The following is a 23,223-nucleotide window of genomic DNA, read 5'->3' as shown; positions in this document are numbered from 1 at the left end:
GTGTTGATCCTCAAACATCCTTTTCCTCAGATGGCCAAGGCTGTGCTGATGTATTGAAGATAGTGGTGATTCTTGTCATCAAGGTCTGTCTTCACTAAGACCCCTGAAATAAGGGAAGTGGTGTATGTTGGCCTGGGTCTCACTTGTGTTGTTGGACAATGGGGACAGATTGGTAGAGGATTAATATCATGTTTCATGTATCTTGTGTTTTATGTCTGTTGGCAGACCAATTTCCCTCCAGGGATAAATAAAGTTATATCGTATCGTAGCATCATTTATCTTATGGATGTTGAAAATATGCTTGCACCTGCAGTATCTTTCTAAACATTTCTTTTTAGTCTTGTAAATTGATGACATTGCATGTGGAGTATCATAAAATGCAACACATATTCACCAGACTGATACTTGGGAGCCAGTGTAGAAAGCTGAGAACAAAAATGAGAATGTGAGTCAGACAGATTGCAAGTCAGTCAGTCTTTCAATGTTTTCTGTTTGAATTATTAGCTCACTATTGACCTTCAGTAAATGAAATGTTCCATTCCTGCCTATCCTATCCCAGACATTCCTGACACACCAATGGGATGGACTCTCTCTGAATATCCTTTCAATTGGCTTCTCACGTGATCCAACAAGGCACTCGGTTGTAATAAAACTGCCATGAGATTGCATAATCGCCACCATTTCAGGACAATCAGGATTGGGCATTAACTGCCAGACCTGCTCTCATTGAATTGAATTGAATTGAATTGAATACCTTTATTGTCATTCAGACATTACGGTCTGAACGAAATTTCGTGCCTGCAGTCATACATACAATCATACAATAATAAACAACAATAAACACAAATTAACATCCACCACAGTGTATCCTCCAAGCACCTCCTCACTGTGGTGGAGGCAAACATCTTAGGGTTACTGTCTCTTCCCTCCTCTTCTCCCTCTGCGCTGAGGCGATTCCCCACCGGGCGATGGCACAACAGTCCCGCGGCTCACCGAACCCCGCAAACGGGCCGGTTCAAACACCGCGGCCCGGGGGTGGTCGAAGCTGCCGCCCTCCAGTCCAGCACACGCAGCCGCTGGCCCGCGGCTGAACCCCGGACTCAGGTCACCGCCTCAGAACGCCGTCCCAGCCACCGGAGCACCGTTCCAGCCCCGAGCCGGATCGTCCTCACGTGAGTACCGTTCCTCCCTCGGGCTGGGCCACTCCGACGAGAGTGCCGCTCCTCCCTCGGGCTGGGCCACTCCGACGGGAGTGCCGTTCTCCCTCGGGCTGGGCCACTCCGACGGGCCACAGGCCCTCACGGGAAAGTCTCTCCCGTGAGGGGCATGTGTTGAGAATTATCACAAATCACTGTGAGATAAAAGTATGCAGCACACTATTACCTCCTCTGGTCAACCATTGGCTGATAATAAACCCAGCAGCATCCATAACAAATTAACAAAAAAAATTGCATGTTTGTATGTTAAACTCCTGTCAAATGAACAAAAGATTAATGGCTGGTGTGTATTTTTTTTTTTCTGGCTAGGAAGAAAATATTTTCAACATCACTTTTTTGATTTGATATATATTTTAAAAACTTCTGAAGTACATTTCAAACTTAGCATCTGTAGAAATTATGGATTTTTGTAAAGTGCAGCTCCATAAAATGATTTTAATTGTTTATACAAATTTATTTCATCAAAGATGTCATTAAGTGTCAAAATCATTAATTGTGAAATCTTGATGCATGCTGCGGTAGAAATGGTATATCTCAAGTCTGTAATAATCTTTTCAGTCACTTTAATAATACAATAACATAAAGGCAATAACTAACTGATTTGAATGAAAATAGCAAAGTCTAATTCTTAACCTTTGTCTAGACACAAATGCTGGAGTATCTCAGTGGGACAGACAGACAGCATCTCTGGACAAGAAATAGGTGATGTTTTGGGTCTAGACCCCAGAAAAAGGGTTTAGACCTGAAACATCACCCATTCCTTCTCTCCAGATGCTGCCTGTCCTGCTGAGTTACTCCAGCATTTTGTATCTATCTTTGGTGTAAACCAGCATCTGCAGTTCCTTCCTATACTTCTGAAAATTTGAGAAAAGTTAATTGGATCAGATTCTTATGAGCCCAGATGGATGTCCAACCCTACTTCAATACTGGCAGATCTTTGTAATATTCCAAGCATCGTTCTCCCTCCCCAGCCCTTTAAGACATCAGGAATTCTCTTTCCCAATCATTCTTATCATTCCATCCCACGGGGAGTCTTTGAGGGCACTCTCTGCACAGGTGCTCACTTTACAATTATCTGGAAAGGGATCACAATGAAAGTGTATCCGTGGTAATTGTGCGGGTCCTTCGAAGAGCTAAGGCACCATGTCTTGAACCTAAAGACAATATGCACAGAGACCAGCCCATCCGGAACGGGAGGGGCACTCGGCAGGCGTCACAAATCTTTGAGCTCTCTGGCAAAGGGCGGGTGTGAATGTTTTGTTATGAGTTGCACTTCGTAGTTCCAGTTGCTTCGGATATTACATCGTACGTTTCGAGCACTTCATAGTTCCGACTCGAGGAGCAGTGACATTTAACGACAATGGGACTAAACACGTTTACAGTGATTTGGCCAATTGTAGCCCTGTGCTGTTTATTCAAGAGGGCTCGCCTGTACAATGTGGCTTTGGAAAGTGCCGTCCAGTTTCAAGGGGCCGAAGGGTCATTATTTGGTTATTCGGTAATATTGCACAGTTATAAAGATGAAAAGTGGTGAGTTTCAGTTTTTGAAGCATGTTAAAATGAACTTTGTTTTTCAAGTCCTGGCTCGCGTGAGTGAACTTTATTACATTAATGTTTGTTTATGTGCCAGTGTTGGCGACTTTTAAGCATTATTTCTCCTGCTGAAGTTAGCCAAGGAAAGGTGAAAGTCGCGCACAGGGACTGCTTTCGATAGCTCAAAGATTTTAAACTCTCCACTAAATAGAAATCCTTTTCTGGCGACGTTTTTTTACTTGTGGCGTTGGTGCAGTGCTGGAGTATTGGTTACCAATGGTTGTGTTGATTTAACCCATCTCTCCCCCCCCCCCCTCCCATTTGACGTTGCAGGTTTGTGGTGGGCGCTCCGAAAGCAAACTCTTCCCTGTATAACGCGACAGTAAATCCTGGATCTATTTACAAATGTCGAATCAGCCAAAATCCTGACAGAAACTGCGAAGAAATCCCTTTAGGTGAGTTGTAATAGCAGGTCAGTTTCTGACATGATATTGGGGGAACACGAAATGTCAAATATGCAAATATCACATTTGTGAATTTGATGTCTGTGATGGCTATTATCTTCAACTGCAACAAATATGTTTTTTTAAAATAATAGGTTCTATTACATAGATACATAGAAAATTAGTCCAAGAATAGGCCATTAGGCCCATCGAGCCAGCACTGCCATTCAATGTGATCATGTGATCATCAATGTGATCATGTGATCAATGTGATCAATGTGATCATCCACAATCAATACCCCGTTCCTACCTTCTCCCCATATCCCTTGATTTCACTAGCCCTAAGAGCTCTATCTAACTCTCTTTTGAATGCATTCAGTGAATCAGCCCCCACTATCTTCTGAGGCAGTGATTTCCACAAATTCACAACTCTCTGGGTGAAAAGGCTTTTCCTCATCTCAGTTCTAAATGGCCTACCCCTTATTCTTAAACTGTGGCCCCTTGGTCTGGACTCCCCCAACATTGGGAACATGTTTCCTGCATCTAGCGTGTCCAATCCATTAATAATTGTATATGTTTCTATAAGGTTACCCTCTCATCCTTCTAAATTCTAGTGAGTACAAGCCCAGTCGCTCCATTCTTTCATTCTTCCTCCATAGGTCCACTCGTTAAGCAAGGGGATGAATCATGTAATATCTTTAAATGCTTTCTGTCCAAATTGGGTGGCACATTGGCGCAGCAGTAGAATTGCTGCCTTACAGCCTCAGAGACTAGGGTTAGATTGCGATCAGAGGTACACAAAAATGCTGGAGAAACTCAGCGGGTGCAGCAGCATCTATGGAGCGAAGGAGATAGGCAACGTTTCGGGCCAAAACCCTTCTTCAGACTGATAGGGGGTGGGGGGAGGCGGGGAGAAGAAAGGAAAAAGGGGGAGGAGGAGGAGCCAGAGGGCTGAGGGAGAGATAGGAAGGGGAGGAGACAGCAAGGGTTAACAGAATTGTTCATGCCACCAGGATGCAGACTCCCCAAGTGGAATATGAGGTGCTGTTCCTTAAATTTCCGGTGTTGCTCACTCTGGCCGTGGAGGATGCCCAGGACAGAGAGGTCGGATACGGAATGGGAGGGGGAGTTGAAGTGCTGAGCCACCGGGAGGTGAGGTTGGTTAGTGGGGACCTAGTGGAGGTGTTCGGCGAAATGATCGCCAAGCCTACGCTTAGTCTCAACGATATAGGTCAGCTGACATCTAGAGCAGCGGATGCAATAGATGAGGTTGGAGGAGGCTCAAGGTATGCCTCCTTTAGATTGCGACCAGCAGTTTGCCATTAAGCAGCAGACTGCAGTCCAATGCTGGGTTCCTTGTATAGTCCAGTAAATGAGCCTGTGTAACTCGACCAACATTGGCAGTTGTGAGTCAATGAAAATTTTTTTTTAAAACTGCAGGTGTGGGAAATCTGAAATAAAGACAGAAAATGCTGGAAACTCTCAGCAGGTCAGACAGCATCTCTGGAGAGAGAAATAGTTAACATTTCAGGTCAAACACTACACTAATAAAGGACTTCAGACTTGAAATAATTATTTCTCTTTTCATAGATGCTGACTGATCTTTTTCATTTAGTTTAGAGATACAGCACAGAAACAGGCACTTCGTTCTGCCCACCGAGTCGGCATTGTCCAGTGATCCCTGCACACTAACACTATCTTACACGCACTAGGGACAATTTACAATTGTTTCATGCCAATTTGTCTACAAACCTGCACGTCTTTGGAGTGTGGGAGGAAACCGGAGCTCCCGGGGAAAACCCACGCAGGTCAAGGAGAGAACGTACAAACACGGTACAACAGCGCCCATAGTCAGGATCGAACTTGTGTGTCTGGTGCTACAAAGCAGCAACTCCACTGCTGCACCACTGTGCCACACAGCTACTGCCAATATTTCTAGCATTTTCTGTTTTTAAGTTACCACAGACTATTTTGCAGCTTTGGAAAAATACAGAGAGTATTCTCCTGTCCATTTTAGTATGGAATGGATTGGCTGCAATTAGTCGAGTACAATTTTGCTCATTAAAAAAGGATCCAGCTTTTAAAACTTAAAAATATTTTTTTTTGTCTTCCATAAGTTGCTAATTTAGATGTTTTAATGGTAATGGTGTATGTGTTTAAGGTTATAGGTTCAAGTTCAAGTTCAAGTGAGTTTATTGTCATGTGTCCCTGTATAGGACAATGAAATTCTTGCTTTGCTTCAGCACACAGAAAATAGTAGGCATTTACTTCCGAGCCAGGTTTAATAGCCTGATGGCTGTGGGGAAGTAGCTATTCCTGAACCTGGTTGTTGCAGTACCTTCTACCTGAAGGTCGCAGGGAGATGAGTGTGTGGCCAGGATGGTGTGGGTCTTTGATGATACTGCCAAGGTTAAGCTTAAAAGATACGTTTAATTAATTTGAAGTAACTTCATCTTCCACTCCCCCCCCCCCCCCACCCCCTTCCTCCACCCTAGTCATGTTACCAGGTCCACAGTTCTCGGCATTGTTCCTCTACAGATCACACCTTCCCAAGCCAACAGTGGATCTACCAGGCACCACCCTGCCTGAGCTCATATGTGGCTGGCTATCTTATCTCATTACAAGCTCTTCACGCCTCCCCCACCCCCAACCTTCAGTCTGAGGAAGGGTCCCGACCCGAAACTTTACTGATCCTTTTTTTCCAGAGATGATCCCTGACCCTCTGAGTTACTCCAGCACTTTGTGCCCATCTTTAATTAATTTAAGTTGTTCTTTGAATGCTTCATCATTCATGATGTTTAAAAAAAGTTGCAGAAGATTTTGGTTGTGGTTTTATGTTTATTTTATTTTCGTGGGTTGAGTTGATATTTTGCTACTTATGACACAAAAGGCGTTAATATGTGTGAGATTTCTCACTGCGGAGAATCGTCCCAGTAATTTCCGCTGTTGAGAGGATACAAAATGTCATTTTATTTATGCATGATTGGCTTGCTGCTGTCTGTAAGATCTACCCCATGTCCCACTAAGTTTCCTTCCAAACAGTTGCATTCTTTTTCTCTCTTCTTCTGATCGCTCTCCACTATATCTAAATTAGCCGTTGAATTTCCTTAAACATTAGAACATATGAAAATATGTTTGTGTTATGTAGGAATGTTGGACCACATTATTGGACCAACCACAGAAGAAGGTCATGGTGCATCTTTCTTTAGTTTTGCCCAGCTAAGGAAATAGGGTGTAAAAGTTTGTCATGAAAGTAAGTAGAGAAAATGATTTAAACTTGGTTGTTAGTTGGACGTACTTAAATTTAAACTTTAGACTTGGAAATACAACACGGAAATAGGCCCTTCAGCTCACTGAGTCCGCACCGACCAGCAATCTCTATACATCTATCGTACACACTAGGGACAGTTTCTTTTACAACTTACCAAAGCTAATTAACCTACAAACCTGTACGTCTTCAGAGTGTGGGATGAAACCGGAGCACCCAGAGAAAACCCACTCGGCCACAGGGAGAACACACAAAGACAGCATCCGAGGTCAGGATTGAATCCGGATCTCTGATGCTGTGAGGCAGCGACTGCTGTTGCTCCACTGTGTCACCCTGGCATTGGCTGGCAAGCCATTCTATTCTTGACAGCATGATTCGAATTCCAGGATTTCATTATGTTGATGGGGGTCAAGGAAAAAGCGTTCACGTCGCGGCCCTGCTTCCACCAGTCTTTCCACCACTACGCTCAAGAAGCACAAGACACCATTGTATGCAGATGCCGAAAAGTGTGTTCAGCTCTGGTGGAACAATTTCTAATTTTGTGGTGTGGACTTGATAAGAAGATTATGTGATGATAGGATTCCTGATCCAAATCAACAGGAAGTCTCAGCTAGCTCATGATGGAAGGGCAATGTCAGAAGCAGGAGGCGGTTACCATTAATTGAAAGAAGTGCCTTTAACCCCTATGATCAGCGTAGGATGGTCTAGAAAATACACAAATTGTTAGAATAACTCAGCAGGTCAGGCAACTTCTCGGGAGAACATGGAAAGGTGAAGTTTTGGGTCAGGACCCTTGCTGAGACTGAAGAAGAGTCCAGACCAGCATGTCACATATCTGTGTTCTCCAGAAATTCTGCTTGACCCACTGAGTTACTCCAGCACATTGTGCCCTTTTTTTGTCAACCTGCATCTGCGGTTCCTTGTGTCTCCCGGGATGGTCCAAGAGAAGGGAGGTAGGAACTCCCCTCGTGAAGCTCTGCTTTTCTTATCTGAGAAGGAAACTAATAGGTCTACAGATCCTCTTTGGATTGGCTTGGTAATGTACCAATTTCCCAACAAAGGGCCACAGATAAAATTATAATTGGAGTCCTAATGACATAAATGTTGCGTTTCTATACACACTCACAGGTGCACATGCACGCACATAGGCACACACACACACACACACACACACACACACACACACACACACACACACACACACACACACACACACACACACACACACACACACACACACATAATTAATCAATGGTCTTTGTAGTGAGGGGATAAAATACAGAAGGGTGAAGTGATAATTTAGCTGAGTCAGTCTTGCATATATCCAAGAAAATGTGAGCATTATCTCCAGTCAGATCAATATTTAGGAACTTAATGTGACTGAACGCAATGGCTAGTTTCCATCAGTAGGCAGATGACCATTTGCTTTCTCAGTAGCATTAAACGGTATAATTCAGTGGGTCAACTCTCTGTCCAAGTCGGAGGTTTCTAATCTCAAGACTAAGTCAAAGATCAAGGTGACCACCAATACAGGAGTATTGAAGCAAAGTGCTGTCAGAGATACTGTCGTTTGGTTGCAATGATAAACTTGGACTGTCTTTCTTGGGGTGATGTGAAAGATCCTGTTTCCAAAAAGGAGTGTGGTAGTCATCCTCATTATCTCGGTTAACCATATCACTCATAAAAAAATATTGACCTGAAATGATTCCCCTTTTTCAGCCACTGCCTGACCTGCTGAGTGCTTCCCCTGAGCATTTCCCCTTTTCATCTCATATTTCCATCGTCTGCAGTTTTTTTGATTTTGTGGTAATATGTTCAACATTTCCCAACAACGGTCCATGTGACAATAAACTTTAGCATGTTGGAACACAATTGCACGCAACTGTCAAATGCACAACACAGCTGTTGGCAAGGAATCGGAGCCAAAATACAATATTGAAAATACCCAGCAGATCAGGCAGTGTTTGTGGAGAGGGAACAAACTGAATTAGTGTTCCAGGTGCATGACCTTGTATCACAAGTGGACAGCTCAGAGGCAAAGAGGGAAGGCTGATTTCGTGAAGCTGTTGAAATTAGCATTGAGTCCTGATGGTGACAACATGCTTCGATGGAAGACAAGATGCAGTTGCTTGAAATTATGCTGGAGGTTGAGGCCAAAGTCAGTGAGCTCGGACTGGGGTGGAAAAGTCAAGTTTCGGGGTAAATGGAAGCCCTTGATCACCGTTGAGGACTGAATGAAAGTGTTCCAAAAAAACTGTCACTTGACATTCCTTCTTCTTCTGCACCATTCTTCCTTTCCGAGCTTCAAGCATGTTCTCTCACCTTTTCACATTCTGATGAAGAGTTCATTTCATTTTTATTTCTCCAGAAATGCTTCCTGTTTCCAGCATTTGGTTTTGTTTCAGGTTTCCAGCATCTTCAGTTTTTAGCTTCAATTCTTGTTTAAAACCAATGTGGATATACTTGGTGAAGTTAAGTTGTCAAGATACAACTGGAGACAAACAAGTGCATGTTCAATTGAACCAGAAGCAAACTGTGAGAGAAAAAGTCTGTTCAAATGTCCTTTTCGCAGCTAAATTTGGATATCTTAGCTTCGTAATTAATACTTATGGAGTCATTTATGGAATCAAGGGATATGGGAAGAAGGCAGGAATGGGGTACTGATTGTGGATGATCAGCTATGATCACATTGAATGGCGGTGCTTGCCCGATGGGCTGAATGGCTTACTCCTGCACCCATTTTCTATGTATCTATGTATTTATGTATCTATGTATCTATGTATTTGAGCATGTAGCTCAAATTGGATGTTCGACTTCACTGCAGTGAATGAGTTGAGCTGCTGGTGCTCCCTTTGTCTTCAGATGCTTGATGATGGGTGTCAGATTGGGTTTGATCAACAAATTGGCAAATACAATTCTCGGAACATTGGAGGTGAAAAAACTTTATGTATTATTGAAGCCTCAATTGGAACCCCAATGAACCCCAGTGATACTTCATTGTCACATGTACCGAGGTACAGTGAAATGCTTTGTTTTGCATACAACCCGGTAAAATCACGGAGCAGTACACAAGTGTCGTCGTGTTTCTGGCACCGGCAATTCAAAGGGGGACCTTCTTCCCCACCCCCCCCCCCCCCCCCCCCCCCCCCCCCGGGTCCCCCTTTGCTCTCAGCGGGTCTCCCCTTCGTTCTCGGCCGTCTTTCTTTCTCCTCCATGAGGTGAGCTTATAACAGCGGACACAGGAGTACTGAGGACGCTGTCATTTGTTAACATTGGGATGGATTAGTTTCAAACAATTATTTTATTTCGGCATGAAATTAACACAAGCTGAAATGAATACTGCATATTGGACCCGAGGATCCCCGGATTAAATTGGGAAGTTTTCATTTTAATTGAGGTAATATATGTAGAAAGTCTAGGAAGTAGGTCAAGGGCAGTTTTAATTTTTGTAGCTTCTGCATCTCCTTCCACTCTTTCTATTCACAGTCATACAGCACAAAAACAGACCCTTCAGGCCAACTTGCACATGCCGACCAAAATGCCCCATCTACACTGAAGCCCACCTGCCTGCATTTGGCCCATATCCCTCGAAACCTGTCACACCCATGTACCTGTCCAAATGTCTTTTAAATGCTGTTATAGCATCTGCCTCAACTACTTCCTGTGGCAACTTGTTCAATATACTAACCATCCTCTGAGTTAAAGTTTCCTCTTGGATTCATATTCACCTTAAATCTATGTCCTCTAGTTTTTGATTCTCCTACTCTGGGTGAATAACTTTCTATTCGCCTCATGATTTTGTACATGCCTATAAGACCCCCCCCAACTTCCTGTGCTCCAAGGAATAAAGTCCGAATGGCCCAACCTCTCCCTATAGCTCAGCCCCTCAAAACCCGTGAATGCCCTTATAAATCCTCCCTGCACTCTTTCAAGCTTATTCATGGAAAAAAGGTATGCAATAATATGGACATAAATATCTTGTTTTTGCAGGTAACCATGAGGGGAACAAATGTGGGCAAGATTGTACAGAAGAAAGGGATAACCAGTGGCTTGGTGTTAGTTTGGCAAGGCAACCAAAGGAAGATGGTTACATACTGGTATATAAATATTGTTAAGAATGCTTATTTAATTATTTCAATAATATATTTGATTCATTGCGATGATATGTTTTACACCAAGTGTTTTGTGTTTTTAAAGGCTTGTGCACATCGTTGGAAAAATATATTCCGCATAGAATCTGAGATAATGCCACTTGGGTTGTGTTTTAAAATTTCCCCAGACTTACAGCATTCTGTGGATTCGCCACTGATACCGTGTTACAAAGGTAAGGACATCATTAAAAAAAAATATATATCTATTGATGTTATTTCCTCTTAAGTTATTCTTTAGAAATAAAGTAATTGTGTTACTTTGTGTGAATATCTATGGGATTTTTGTGAATACTTTAATGACTATTGGTAGACTATTTACCTACTGATAGCTAATAAACTGCAGGTTTTTGAATCTGAAATCGAACAACAAGGCCGGTCAGGCACGGTGGCGCAGCGGTAGAGTTGCTGCCTTACAGTGCCAGAGACCCAGTTTCCATCCTGACTGCAAGTGCTGTCTGTACAGAGTCTGTACAGAGTTTGACCTTTGTGGGTTTTCTCCAGATGCTCCAATTTCCTCCCACACTCCAAAGACATACAGGTTTGTGGACCAATTGGCTTGGTTACTTTGTCCCTAGTGTGTGTAGGGCAGTGTTAGTGTGCGGGGATCGCTGGTCGGTGTGGACTCGGTGGGCCAAAGTCCCTGTTTCCACGCTGTATCTCTAAAACTAAAATAACTCGATCAGTCAAGCAGCATCTTTCACTGGCTGAATTCTACCGGCTTGCTTTTCAGGTTTACCTATTGTAAGCATGGTTAAAGCAAGTGGAAAGGTATCAATTCAATATCTCTGAGCTTATAATGTTTGGAATAATAACGCCGCTTTATTGAAGGCATCAATTTGGATTGAGTTAGTTCAGAGGAAAGAAAATTGCTAACTGCTGATTTAACCAGCTTGCTAATTGCTGAGTTAATCAGCAGATATCCCACCGTTTGTACTGGAACAAAATGATACTGCAATACTTAAGACAATGAGCTCAACTGTATCAAGAGGTTATTTACTATGTCCCATAGTAATCTGTTGCTATTGACAACATTAGGTTGTTGCTGCCTCTGGCAATTGTCCTCAGTCATAAGATGACCAAGGATCTTTTGGATCTCCCGTGTTGCAATGTAATTGCCCTTATTTAGGGCCTTTCCTCGAACTACTGAACTCAGAAGGGAGGCCTTGTAATCAGCTACATCTTCACAGAAATGTTTTATTTTTGCACAAAAAATAATGAAGGTTCAGCCTTTTGTTTGTTGCTGTGCTTTTGTGTGAAAAGTTGTGTATGTAGAAGATGATGGCATGTGGACCTCTCAACAGAGACTAACAATATTTAGCAATTGGTTAAAAAAAAAAGCTGAGGAAACACGGAGAAATCTTGTCAGAGATGATCTGTAAAACACTTCCCAAAAGAGTAATATGATTGGATTCCAAAGCAGTCATTAAAAAGCAGTAGAGAAATGTGTTTTAGCACTCTCTGAAGATAGAGTTTGAATGAGAATGTGTAAAGCATTGTTCATGATGTCCACGTTCTCCTAAGGACCACACCATGATGCATTTGAGCTGCCACTGGCCCTGTATGACAGAATTTAAGCCTTCATGCACCACAACACTCCCATAGGAACACTGCACAAATCCTCAAGGAACTGCAGGAAGCATTTGTGCCCATTTGTCAGCTCTCCTCTGACATTGTCCCATCACAGAAAACATCTGCATCTAGGTCTTTGATTTGATTATTCTTGCTTCTTCTTATCGAGTCAATAGACAATAGGTGCAGGAGTAGGCCATTTGGCCCTTCGAGACAGCACCACCATTCAATGTGATCATGGCTGATCACCCCCAATCAGTACCCCGTTCCTGCCTTCTCCCCATATCCCCTGACTCCATTATTTTTAAGAGCCCTATCTAGCTCTCTCTTGAAAGCATCCAGAGAACCTGCCTCCACTGCACTTTGAGGCAGAGAATTCCACAGACTGTCCAGATACAAGATTAGAAGTTGTTCAGCCAGAGCTGAACACAATTCTCGGCATCTGCACAATGGTGTCTGTCGTGCGCTTCTTGTGCGTGGTGGTGGAAAGATTGGTGGAAACGGGACCACGCCGTGAACGCTCTGTCCTTGACCCCATTATGCCTGCTGTCCTGTAGCCTCTTCCACCTGCTGGAACTGATTCAGGTGCCCGCCACAAAGTAAATGCATCGGAACTAGGGTCAGGACCTGGCGCTATTCGTGCACGTGAAATGATTTGGCTTTCTGCAAGTCGGTTATTATGAGCACTCCTGGCCTGAAACCAGCGATCATGTGACCAGGATGCTAATATGCGGTAAGAACAATGCATTTCATAAAACATTGAGCGGCATGCTATTCCTTAGAAGATGCTGTATTTCCAAAGTAGGAACCAGAAGAATTTAATGACAACACTTGCCTGCCATCAAATCATAAAGGCCTTTCCAGCCAACATTCTCTACTTCTTTTCCCCTCACAGACCAATTCAGAACTTCATGGTTGTACATAGTACTTTACAAACGATTAAAAGTAGACATTTTCACAGTGTGAAGAACTTGGTAACATTGTATCATCCGTATGTGTTTCACATTGTGTTCAATTCACTTGAAGTGATCATTTGGTTTGGTGATGATGAAAATGCACATCAGAGCTGTAAATGTGCCAAAAAGGGATGGCTATTGCGAATAATGGTCCTGCTCCAAAATATTACAGTATTTTACTGTTTATGTTGAGTGTTTTATTTGATCACTGTCCTTTAAGTATTTAATGTTGCGTGGCATATTGGAAGCAATCCTGTGATCTGGCACCCTGACGCAGTACAGTTGGGTAACTGTAGTCCTGTGATATCTGGAGATGATATTTCCCATTGGAATTGTGTAATGAGAGTAAGGAAAACAAAATATTTTATTGGACTGGATTTTGGGATCACAGCGGCACGAAGATGCATTGTATTGTAATTTTTTTTCTTATCCCATTAGAAAATAAAGAGGAACGTGATAAGATGTTTTGTCAGGCTGGGATTGCTAGTTTTGTAACTGAGGTGAGTGGGAGCTGTTTCTTGAATAAAATGTTTGTTTCTTCTTTGAAGCATCTGTGCATTATCTTAGTGATACTGTTTTTATATTGCAGGATTTAATTGTAATGGGAGCTCCTGGATCTAATTTATGGGCTGGAACAGTTTTAGTCAAAAATGAGAAAGACAATTCTTTGCTCTTTTATGAAGATTTGGATTATGTAATCAAAGATGGCAGCTATCTTGGTAATTAAAGGTCATAATTAAATAACTATTGCATGAGTACAACATTTGGTGCAAAATATACCCTATAGCAATGACATTTGATGCTTAAGACGTGTTGAGGCCATTTGTTTTAATATGAATGTTTTTTTTAAATTATTTCCCAGGTTATTCGGTTAGTGCAGGACACTTTATTTATCCAAACAGCACAGAATTTGTGGCAGGGGCACCACAGCAGGAGATGATGGGTCAAGTAAGAATTTTGCGTTTTCAGAAATGTTCCTTTGATTGCAATGATTTAAATCAGTGAAATAATTTAAAACAATATATCGAAGGTTGCTGTAACAGATTGGATAAAAGACTGCAACTAAAACATCCAAAGTTCACAGGTGACATTTAGATCAGAAGAAATAGGAGCAAGAGTAGGCCATTTGATCCCTCGAGTCTGCCATTCAGCATACCTCCCGCTGAGTTACTCCAGTGTCTATCTTGGGTGTAAACTAGCACCTGCAGTTCCTTCCTACACATTCAATATAACCTTCCTGATACAGAGTGGCACAGCTGGCAGAGCTGCTGCCTCCCAGCACCAGAGACCCGGGTTTGATCCCGACTTTAGGTGCTGTCTATGTGGAGGTTGCACATTCTCCTTGTGACCGTGTCGGTTTCCTTCTGGCGCTCCGGTTTCCTTTCACATCCCAAATGCGTAGGGGTTTGTTGGTTAATTGGCCTCTGTAAATTGCTCCTAGTGCACAAGGAGTTGCTGTGAAAGTTAGATAACACTGAACTAGTGTGAATGGGTGATTGATGGTCAGCATGGGCTGAAGGACCTGTTTCCATGCTGTATTTCTACACTAAACCTAAATACCATATCCTTGCTCTCTCTCCTAATCACTTGTATTCTCCTCATGGTTTCAAACCCATCTCGGCTTTGTATATATTGAAAGTTTCAGGTTCCACATTTATTTCTTTGGGCATAATTATGCAGTCCTGAAAACGCTACATAATGATCTTTATCAATTAAAAATTGTTTCTTTCAAACAGTGTGGACATTTTTTAAACTAAGGCCTATTTTTTTTTTTTGTAGGTTTACATCTTTAAGAAAGATGGAATGGACTTGAGCATAATGTTCGAGGCAAAGGGTAAAAAGGTACGACAAGACATAAAACCGTCGTTAAATTCTAAGATTCTGAAACTGTTGCAATGTTTCATTTGCTTTTGTTTCTTTGGCTTGCAGCTTGCTTCTTACTTTGGCTCATCAGTTTGTGCGGTGGATCTCAATTCAGATGGCCTCTCGGATCTGTTAGTTGGAGCCCCCATGTACAGCGTGGTCAGAGATGAAGGAAGGGTCTATGTTTACTTGAACATGGGATTGGTAAGATTGAAGAATATCCTCTGAGCTAATTTACATTTAATAATTATCACTTGTCATTGTCTTATCGGTATGGGTTTTGTATTTGGAAAGGGAAAGCTGAAGGAGCTGGAAATTGAGCTTGTAGGAGGAAATTCCTATGCGGCCAGATTTGGGGAAACAATTGTGGATCTTGGAGACATTGATGATGATGGACATTCAGGTTTGGCATATATAGATCCTATAATTTCAAAATTCTTTCTTTCTAAAAAAAATGCCATTTAGTAATGGGTGTTATTTTGATAGTGACATTTTGTTATATTATAAATGAATGAGTTGATGTACGAAAATATCTGCAGCTTTTGATACAGAAATTCTATAGTGTGTGTGTGTGTGTGTGGGGTGTGGGGGTGGGGGGCAGGATAGGGAGGGGAATGTAGACCTGGTAATGCCACACTACTATCCTGAGCTACTATGAACCTCATGGGAGACCCTCTTTAACAAATAAACTTGACTTGACTTTAATGGAGATATCTTTAATCAGACTTTCCAGGACATAACCTCACACTAACGTTATTCCTTTATCATGTATCTATATACTGTGGATGACCCGGTTGTAATCATGTATAGTCTTTCGGCTGACTGGTTAGCACGCAACAAAAGCTTTTCACTGTACCTTAGTACATGTGGCACTAAACTAAACTAAATCTATAGGAGGCAGTTGATACAACTCCACAGAGATGAAATCAAAGGAACTGCAGATACTAGAATGTTGAGTAAAACACAAAGTGCTCGAGTTACTCAGTGGTTCAGACAACATGCTTGACCCGCTGAATTATTCCAGCACTTTGTGTTTTAACTCACCAGAGCTGGTGGCAAAGGACCTAGAGGAGCATGATCTCCATAGCTTTTATCCCCACCATTGGGAATGCTTCTCAATACCTATGTTGTGTTTCATATTTGGAAATGCGGCAAAGGCCACGGACGGCAACAGAATTAACAAGCTCACCAGGAAAGCTGGCTCCGTCCTGGCGGTGGAGTTGGATTCACGGGAGGTGGTCTTGGAGGGGAGGATGCTTCTCAAACTGTGGACAACACAGCTCACCCCCTCCATGACACACTGGTCAACCTGAGGAGCACCTTCAGCAACAGACTGGTTCCACCAAGATGCAGCACAGAACACCACAGGAGATCCTTTTTCCCTGTGGCAATCAAACCGCACAACTCTTTCCCCTTCTGTCATGGGGTAGACTGCCTCCTCTTCCCCCCTTCCCCAATCTTTGCACATCCCCCAATCCTGGACTTTTCATTCGTCGCTTTCATTTCATGTTCATGTATCTTCTTGTGCATTATAACTGTTGGCAGACCAATTTCCCTCCTGGGATTAATATAGTTCTATTGTATCATATCATATTGTATATAATAGAAAATAAAAGGAGCTCTGAAAAGGATACATGCAGCCCATTCAACATCAGTAGAGTTTGTGTGGCCAGTGTGCAGCCCCTTGCTACTGTCCGTCACTGCCTATTTTCAGGGAACAATTCTGTGCTAGGGAGTGTGGTGAGACATGTTATGCACTGTTGAGTAATTTGTTTCCAAATGAGATTGTAATAAGGGGAAGGAAATCCATCCAGTGCCTTGTTCCAGTACAGACTCCAGTGCAGCAAAAGATGAAGAAACCTTTTATTTAAATAAATTATCCAGTCATACTAAATGTGCGGACTTGTACACCAGAGCATGAGCATGGAAATGTAAAACAAATCAGGCTTATGATAGACCTCGTGCCTGGCCCATTAATGTGGACCCCCACCTATCACATAATTAGCCAAATTCAAGGAGATTTAACATTTTAATGACTGAATGAGCTAAAGCATAGATCTGCTCATTTGAATTACATTCAAAATAAATTAATGATCCAGGCATTGCTTTAAGTTTTGAATGCAGCAGTTTATCTGCCCAATACTATAAAAAGTGATAGAACATATTGTAGTTGAGGGCATTTTAATGAGGATGCCTTCATGAAGCTTTTATGCCACTAGATTTTTTAATGCCATTACTTGAAATTGCAAATAGCTGGGAATGCATGTGTGAAAGTAATACATGTCATGTTTTGCAACATATAACACCTTTGTAACTAAGTGGGAGTATGAATCGCCAGCATAATCGAGGACCAGTCTCACCCTGAACACACCCTCTCCCATCAGGCAAGAGGTACAGAACTGTGAAAACGCATCTCTCCAGATTCAGGGACAGTTTCTTCCCAGCTGTTATCAGGCAACTGGACCATCGTATCACCAACTAGAGAGCAGTGCTGACCTTCCATCTACCTCATTGGAGACTCTGGGACTATCTTTAATCAGACTTTACCGGACTATATCTTGCACTAATCGTTATTCCCTTTATCCTGTACCTGTACACTGTGGATGGTTTGATTGTAATCATGTAAAGTATTTCTAATCACTGGATAGCACACAACCCAAAAAAAAACTTGTCACTGTACTTTGGTACACATGAAAATAAACTAAACTATACTACATTAAGTGAGTGTGGAGCAGAAGCTGTGGGGAATAATGCTGCAGGTTGAGTGAATGATGCTTGCCACCATAAATAAAATCTCAAATCTAAGATGTGAAACAAGACCATCACAAAATATTATGATTTGTTGAAATCTGTTATAACAGATAATATTCCCATGGTAGCCAAAAAATGCTGGAGTAACTCAGTGAGACAAGGCAGCCTGAAGAAGGATCTCAACCCGAAACGTCACCCATTCCTTCCCTCCAGAGGTGCTGCCTGTCCTGCTGAGTTACTCCAGCATTTTGTGTCTGTCTTCTGTTTAAACCAGCATCTGCAGTTCCTCCCTGCACAGATAATATTCCCACATGTTCTATGGCCAGATAAATTTGTTATATTTCAGTTCATGCAAAGTAAATAAATTAACACCGTTTTGAGCACACAATGTATGTTACAAGAGCATAAAGGCAAAGATATATGTTGTGTGTCATTACCCCTTATCTAACCCAAGAGGTTACTAGACTCAGTGTGTTTAATTCCACTACAGATATAGCAATAGGTGCTCCCCAAGAAGATGATCTACATGGGGCGATTTATATCTACAATGGCAGAGAGACTGGAATATCTTCAACCTTTTCTCAAGTAAGGAATTGAAATTAAATTTGATGTAAAACAAGACTTAAAATGTCAGCAAGTATGTGGCAAGCAGCTGAATTTTGTCAAAGCTAGACCAAAAGTGCTGGAGTAACTCAGCGGGTCAGGCAGCATCTCTGGAGAAAACCGATAGGTGGAATTTTGTGCCTGGACCCTTCTTCAGACCCAATTTTGTGAACTTTGCCACTGGGCCGCCTCACACACATGCCACAGGTGCAAACGTCAATGCAGCGATGCAGTATTTCATGTATACTTTAGAAAATGTGAAGGGATGTAATGAAAACAAAGTAGTGGAGATGGTCAACAGGTCAAGCAACATAGAAACATAGAAAACATTCGGCCCTTCGAGCCTGCACCGCCATTCAATATGATCATGGCTGATCATCCAACAGTATCCTGTACCTGCCCTCTCTCCATACCCCCTGATCCCTTTAGCCACAAGGGCCACATCTAACTCCCTCTTAAATATAGCCAATGAACTGGCCTTAACTACTTTCTGTGGCAGAGAATTCCACAGATTCACCACTCTCTGTGTGAATTTCTTTTTATCATCTCTGTCCTAAAAGACTTCCCCCTTATCCTTAAACTGTGACCCCTTGTTCTGGACTTCCCCAACATCGGGAACAATCTTCCTGCATCTAGCCTGTCCAACCCCTTAAGAATCATGTGTTTATACATCTCAAGCCAATGACCTTTCATCAGAGCTCATTGACCTAAAACTGCTTGGTCTGCTGAGTGCATTCAGTGTTTACTGTCATTATTTTGGATTTCCAAAGACCACAGTGTATGACAAGGTGATCTGTTCTGTATTCAGTGGTGGACAAATTCCAACTCCGCATTGGGAAATAAAACCACACTTCTCAGTCTGGTAGCCCCAGTGACAGCACATGGCACATTTAACGATCATTTTGACACAATTGACAAATTTGTGTTTTTTCACCCGATAAACAAGATCTGCAGGATACTTTTGGAAATCCGAAATAAAATTGAAAATGTTGGAAATACTCAGCAGGTCAGACAGCATGTGATGAGAGAGGGACAGAGGTAACAGTTTGTCCATGATCTTTCATTGGACCTGGAAACATTTAGAGATTACACAGATTTTAAATTACAGAGCACGGGGTGGAGGGGATGGTGGTGGCAGAGAGAACAAAAGGCAAAGTTCTTTGTAGGTGGAAAGCAGGAGAGGTGAAAGTGACAGCTCAAGTCCAGCCACCAAAAAGAGAATAGGTTTTAAGGGGAGGGAGGGGGAAGAAACCTGAAATCGCCAGAAATGAGGGGAAAAGGGAGGGGGAGGCAGAGTCCTGGATGTGTAGAGCTGAAATGTGAAATTGTTGGACATGACACTGAGTTCAGAAGATCGCCACATTCTTATTCGCAAGTTGAGGTGTTATTCCTCAAGATAATAATAATAATAATAATAAATTTTATTTTTTGGGCGCCTTTCAAAAGTCTCAAGGATACCTTACAGAAAATTAACAAGAGTAAGAAAACATATAATCGGAATAAAATAAATAATAAAGACATCACCAATACACAAATTAAAGACAGAATTCGATCCAAAGACAAAAATCTAAAACACAATGTGAAGAGAGAGCAGCGGCAGCCAAACCGCGCCAGCGTACACTCTCCCTTCCGACAGCCATCTTGGACACAAACTTAAATATTCACTTACACACAAAAATCATCCCCCCCACAATGGTTACCACTGTGGGGGAAGGCACAGTGTCCAGTCCCCATCCCCAGTTCTCCCAAAGTCAGGCCTATTGAGGCCTCCGCTATTGCCTCTACGGAGGCCCGATGTTCCTGGCCGTTCTGGCCGGGTGCTGTTGCCCCGGCGTCGGGAGAGTCCTCTCAGCGGCTGGGCCACCTGGAACGGCCGCTTCCTAACCGAAGACCGCGGCTTCCGAAGCCGACAAGATGGTTTGGGCTCGGTGTAGGAGGCTGAAGAGTGGGATGTATAAATTAGAGACAAGAGGAATCTTGGGGCCATGCTTGTGTACTGAAGGACCTGCACTGCAAAGCAGTCTCACTGCAATTGGTTTTTCCAATATAGGGGTGACCACGCCAGTAGCACTGGAGGCAATGGGTGCTAAATTGGATAAAAGGCGAATGGTTTACTGCTTCAATTGGAATGTGTTGAGAGCCCAGTGTAGTGGACAAGGGAGGAGATGAAAGAGCAAGTTCACACCTTGTGATTGTACGAGAAGGCGCCACAAAGTGGAGAGTTGTTATTGCTGGAGATGGAAGAATGAACATAAGGGCCTCAGAGGGAGCATGCCCTTGGGAATGAGGATTGGAGAGGTAGATATGTCTTATCGTGGCATCACAGTGGATATGTTGTAAATTGCAGGGGATTGAACACAATGCTGATGGGGTAGAAGGTGAGAATATAACCTGTCCTTGTCTGGAGTGGGACTAGAGGGATTTTGAGCGAATGTGTGGGAAAGTTAAACAACATGGTTGAGCTTAACATCTGTGGGGGAAGACACATAACAGGATCACTGAAGTAGAAAGATGATATCATCAGAACAAAATAAATAGAAAACCTGGAGAAATGAACGGGATTCTCTTGGAATCATGTTTGGATGAAGCGTAGTCCAAGGTTGTCCATGGTCTTGTAAAGGATATTGTTCTGTCTTTGTCATTTAAGTACTATGCGAGTAGTGTTGTAGAGCACAGAAACAGGCCCTTCGGCCCAACTCGTCCATGCCAACCAGGAAGGGTGAGAATAAAATTACTCTCTGATGCACCTTTGATGGCTTGGAAGTTCTGCTTTCTATTTGTAAATTCTTCTGACAGACACTGGGTTAAACAATTTTACCAGCATGCCTGATTGTCAAGGTTTGCAAAGGACAGCTGAGGTGATCACCAGGAGTAAAATGCATGACAATATCTGGATGAAAAGTCGATTTAATATACAAGGCTGGGAGTTGAATCCATCACTCCATGATCAATTTGAAACCATCTTCAGGGATTCATTATTTTCTTATTCTTACAGAAAATCCTTGGGCAACAGATCAGTAATAACTTGCGTGCCTTTGGCCAATCGATATCTGGAGGTATTGATGCAGATGGAAATGGTTACTCAGGTAATCTTCAGAATTTCATAAATGCATTTACAACTCAAAATGATTTATTATTTTCAAATCAGAAATTTTAGATTAAACGAATGGTAGCATTTTGTATTATACACAAGATTCATTGTATAATTTAATGTTGCAGTGGGCAACAAAAGCTTATTGGCAGTATATTACTCATTTTAAAATCATCTGAAAATTAGCTGGAACTAGGTAATGGAAAAATGAAGTCCTTTATTTCGATGTGGTTGGTTTCGAAGATACAATACTTATGTCACATGCCCTTTAGACAGGAAGAATTAAATGAACACAATGCAGATTGGGGATACTGTCCTGCCCTATCACAGATAAGGGACTAAAAACTTGTTACCACAAAATTGTTACAAAAAACTCTTACTGCAGCCTTTTTATAACCTATCTCTAATTATTTTATAAATCTAAACAAAATTATTATCTGTATGACCTGATATATCATTTGTAAAGAGCATTTAAATTTAAATCACATTGACGAGTTTAAAGATGGGAACAAATTGCTAGAGTAACTCAGCGGGTCACGCAGCATAGCATCTCTGGAGAAAAGGAATAGGTGACGTTTCCAGTCGGAACCCTTCTTCAGACTGGTGACGCCCTTGATGGGTATAAAGTTGTATATAAATTAGGCTACATGAAGGCACCATGTGATCTAACCATCAGCGCACCATGTGAAAATAATTTCCATTGGCCATCGCTGTATCTAATGAAAATACGTTCTTAAAATGTTCTCGTGGTGACGCCAGATTCAATTGTTCTGATCAGGTTATTGTTAAACATGAAGAATCAGTCATTACTGTATTTTTGTTTGTCCTGCCCTGACATGCATTTTGCTCATGATCATTTTTTAAAATCACATTTTCAAGAAGAGAAATGAAAATGGCAACTTTTTAATTGCATAATTTTATTTTTTGATTTTCTATGCTTCTTTCATAATTTGAAGGAAAACTCAGTTTGGAGAATAGATTCTGTCCTAAAATATCTCTTACAAAATGCAGTGATTATGGTGACAAGATTGTGTTGACCTGAAGGTGGGAAATGTCCCAAACACAACTTCTTGACATGGAGGTGGGTGATTAGACTTCATGCTCTTCCTAACTGGAGACTTCAGTCTCTTCCCAACTAGGAACAGAATGATGGGCAGAAGCCCTGTAGGAGGAGCGGCACGGTGGCGCAGTGGTCGAGTTGCTGTTTTACAGCGCTTGCAATGGCGGTAGACCCGGGTTCGATCCTGACTCCGGGTGCTTGTCTGTACGGAGTTTGTACATTCTCCCCGTGACCGCGTGGGTTTTCTCTGACATCTTTGGTTTCGTACTACACTGCAAAGATGTACAGGTTTATAGGTTAATTGTCTTGGTATAAGTGTAAATTGTCCCTAGTGTGTGTGGGATGGTGTTAATGTGTAGGGATCGCTGGTCAACGTGGACTCGGTGGGCTGAAGGGCCTGTTTCCATGCTGTATCTCTGAACTAAACTAAATTGGCTTTCATTTCGTTATCTGAAAACATATAGTGGTTTCCTGTTTAGGTAGGGCTGCCAACATTGGGTGAGAGTTGGGAGTGAGAAATGTGCGAGAGACCAAGCCCGAGGGAGCATCGCGACCGGGGGGGGGGGGGGGGGGGGGGGGGGGGGGGGTGGTGGAAGGAGGGTGCCCCCTCCCATTGGTACGGAACATTTGCATTTTTCAGCTTGAAATTGTGCAATATGGTGCATACTGTAGCGAGTCTTATAACTTACACTTGAATGCAATATATATGCTTTAAATT

General features: G+C 42.3%; 1 protein-coding gene across 1 annotated transcript in view; it reads left to right on the top strand.

Moving 5' to 3' along the window:
- The first annotated feature begins 2,495 nt into the window (after positions 1-2,495).
- itga4 (integrin subunit alpha 4) overlaps positions 2,496-23,223 on the top strand; it is a 95,992-nt gene continuing 75,264 nt past the window's right edge. Inside the window, exons 1-12 of the mRNA XM_033023830.1 lie at positions 2,496-2,747; positions 3,084-3,205; positions 10,452-10,558; positions 10,659-10,785; positions 13,576-13,637; positions 13,727-13,856; positions 14,000-14,085; positions 14,917-14,979; positions 15,067-15,204; positions 15,295-15,403; positions 18,242-18,336; positions 21,350-21,440. Of these exons, the coding sequence (XP_032879721.1) occupies positions 2,578-2,747; positions 3,084-3,205; positions 10,452-10,558; positions 10,659-10,785; positions 13,576-13,637; positions 13,727-13,856; positions 14,000-14,085; positions 14,917-14,979; positions 15,067-15,204; positions 15,295-15,403; positions 18,242-18,336; positions 21,350-21,440 (1,300 nt within the window). The 5' untranslated portion in view covers positions 2,496-2,577. The remainder of the gene's footprint in view (positions 2,748-3,083; positions 3,206-10,451; positions 10,559-10,658; positions 10,786-13,575; positions 13,638-13,726; positions 13,857-13,999; positions 14,086-14,916; positions 14,980-15,066; positions 15,205-15,294; positions 15,404-18,241; positions 18,337-21,349; positions 21,441-23,223) is intronic.

The sequence above is a fragment of the Amblyraja radiata genome, chromosome 7 (genome assembly GCF_010909765.2).
Source record: "Amblyraja radiata isolate CabotCenter1 chromosome 7, sAmbRad1.1.pri, whole genome shotgun sequence".
NCBI classification, from domain to species: Eukaryota; Metazoa; Chordata; class Chondrichthyes; order Rajiformes; family Rajidae; genus Amblyraja; species Amblyraja radiata.
Note: the sequence above shows the minus strand (reverse complement) of the source record. Positions and strands in the feature narration are given on the sequence as shown.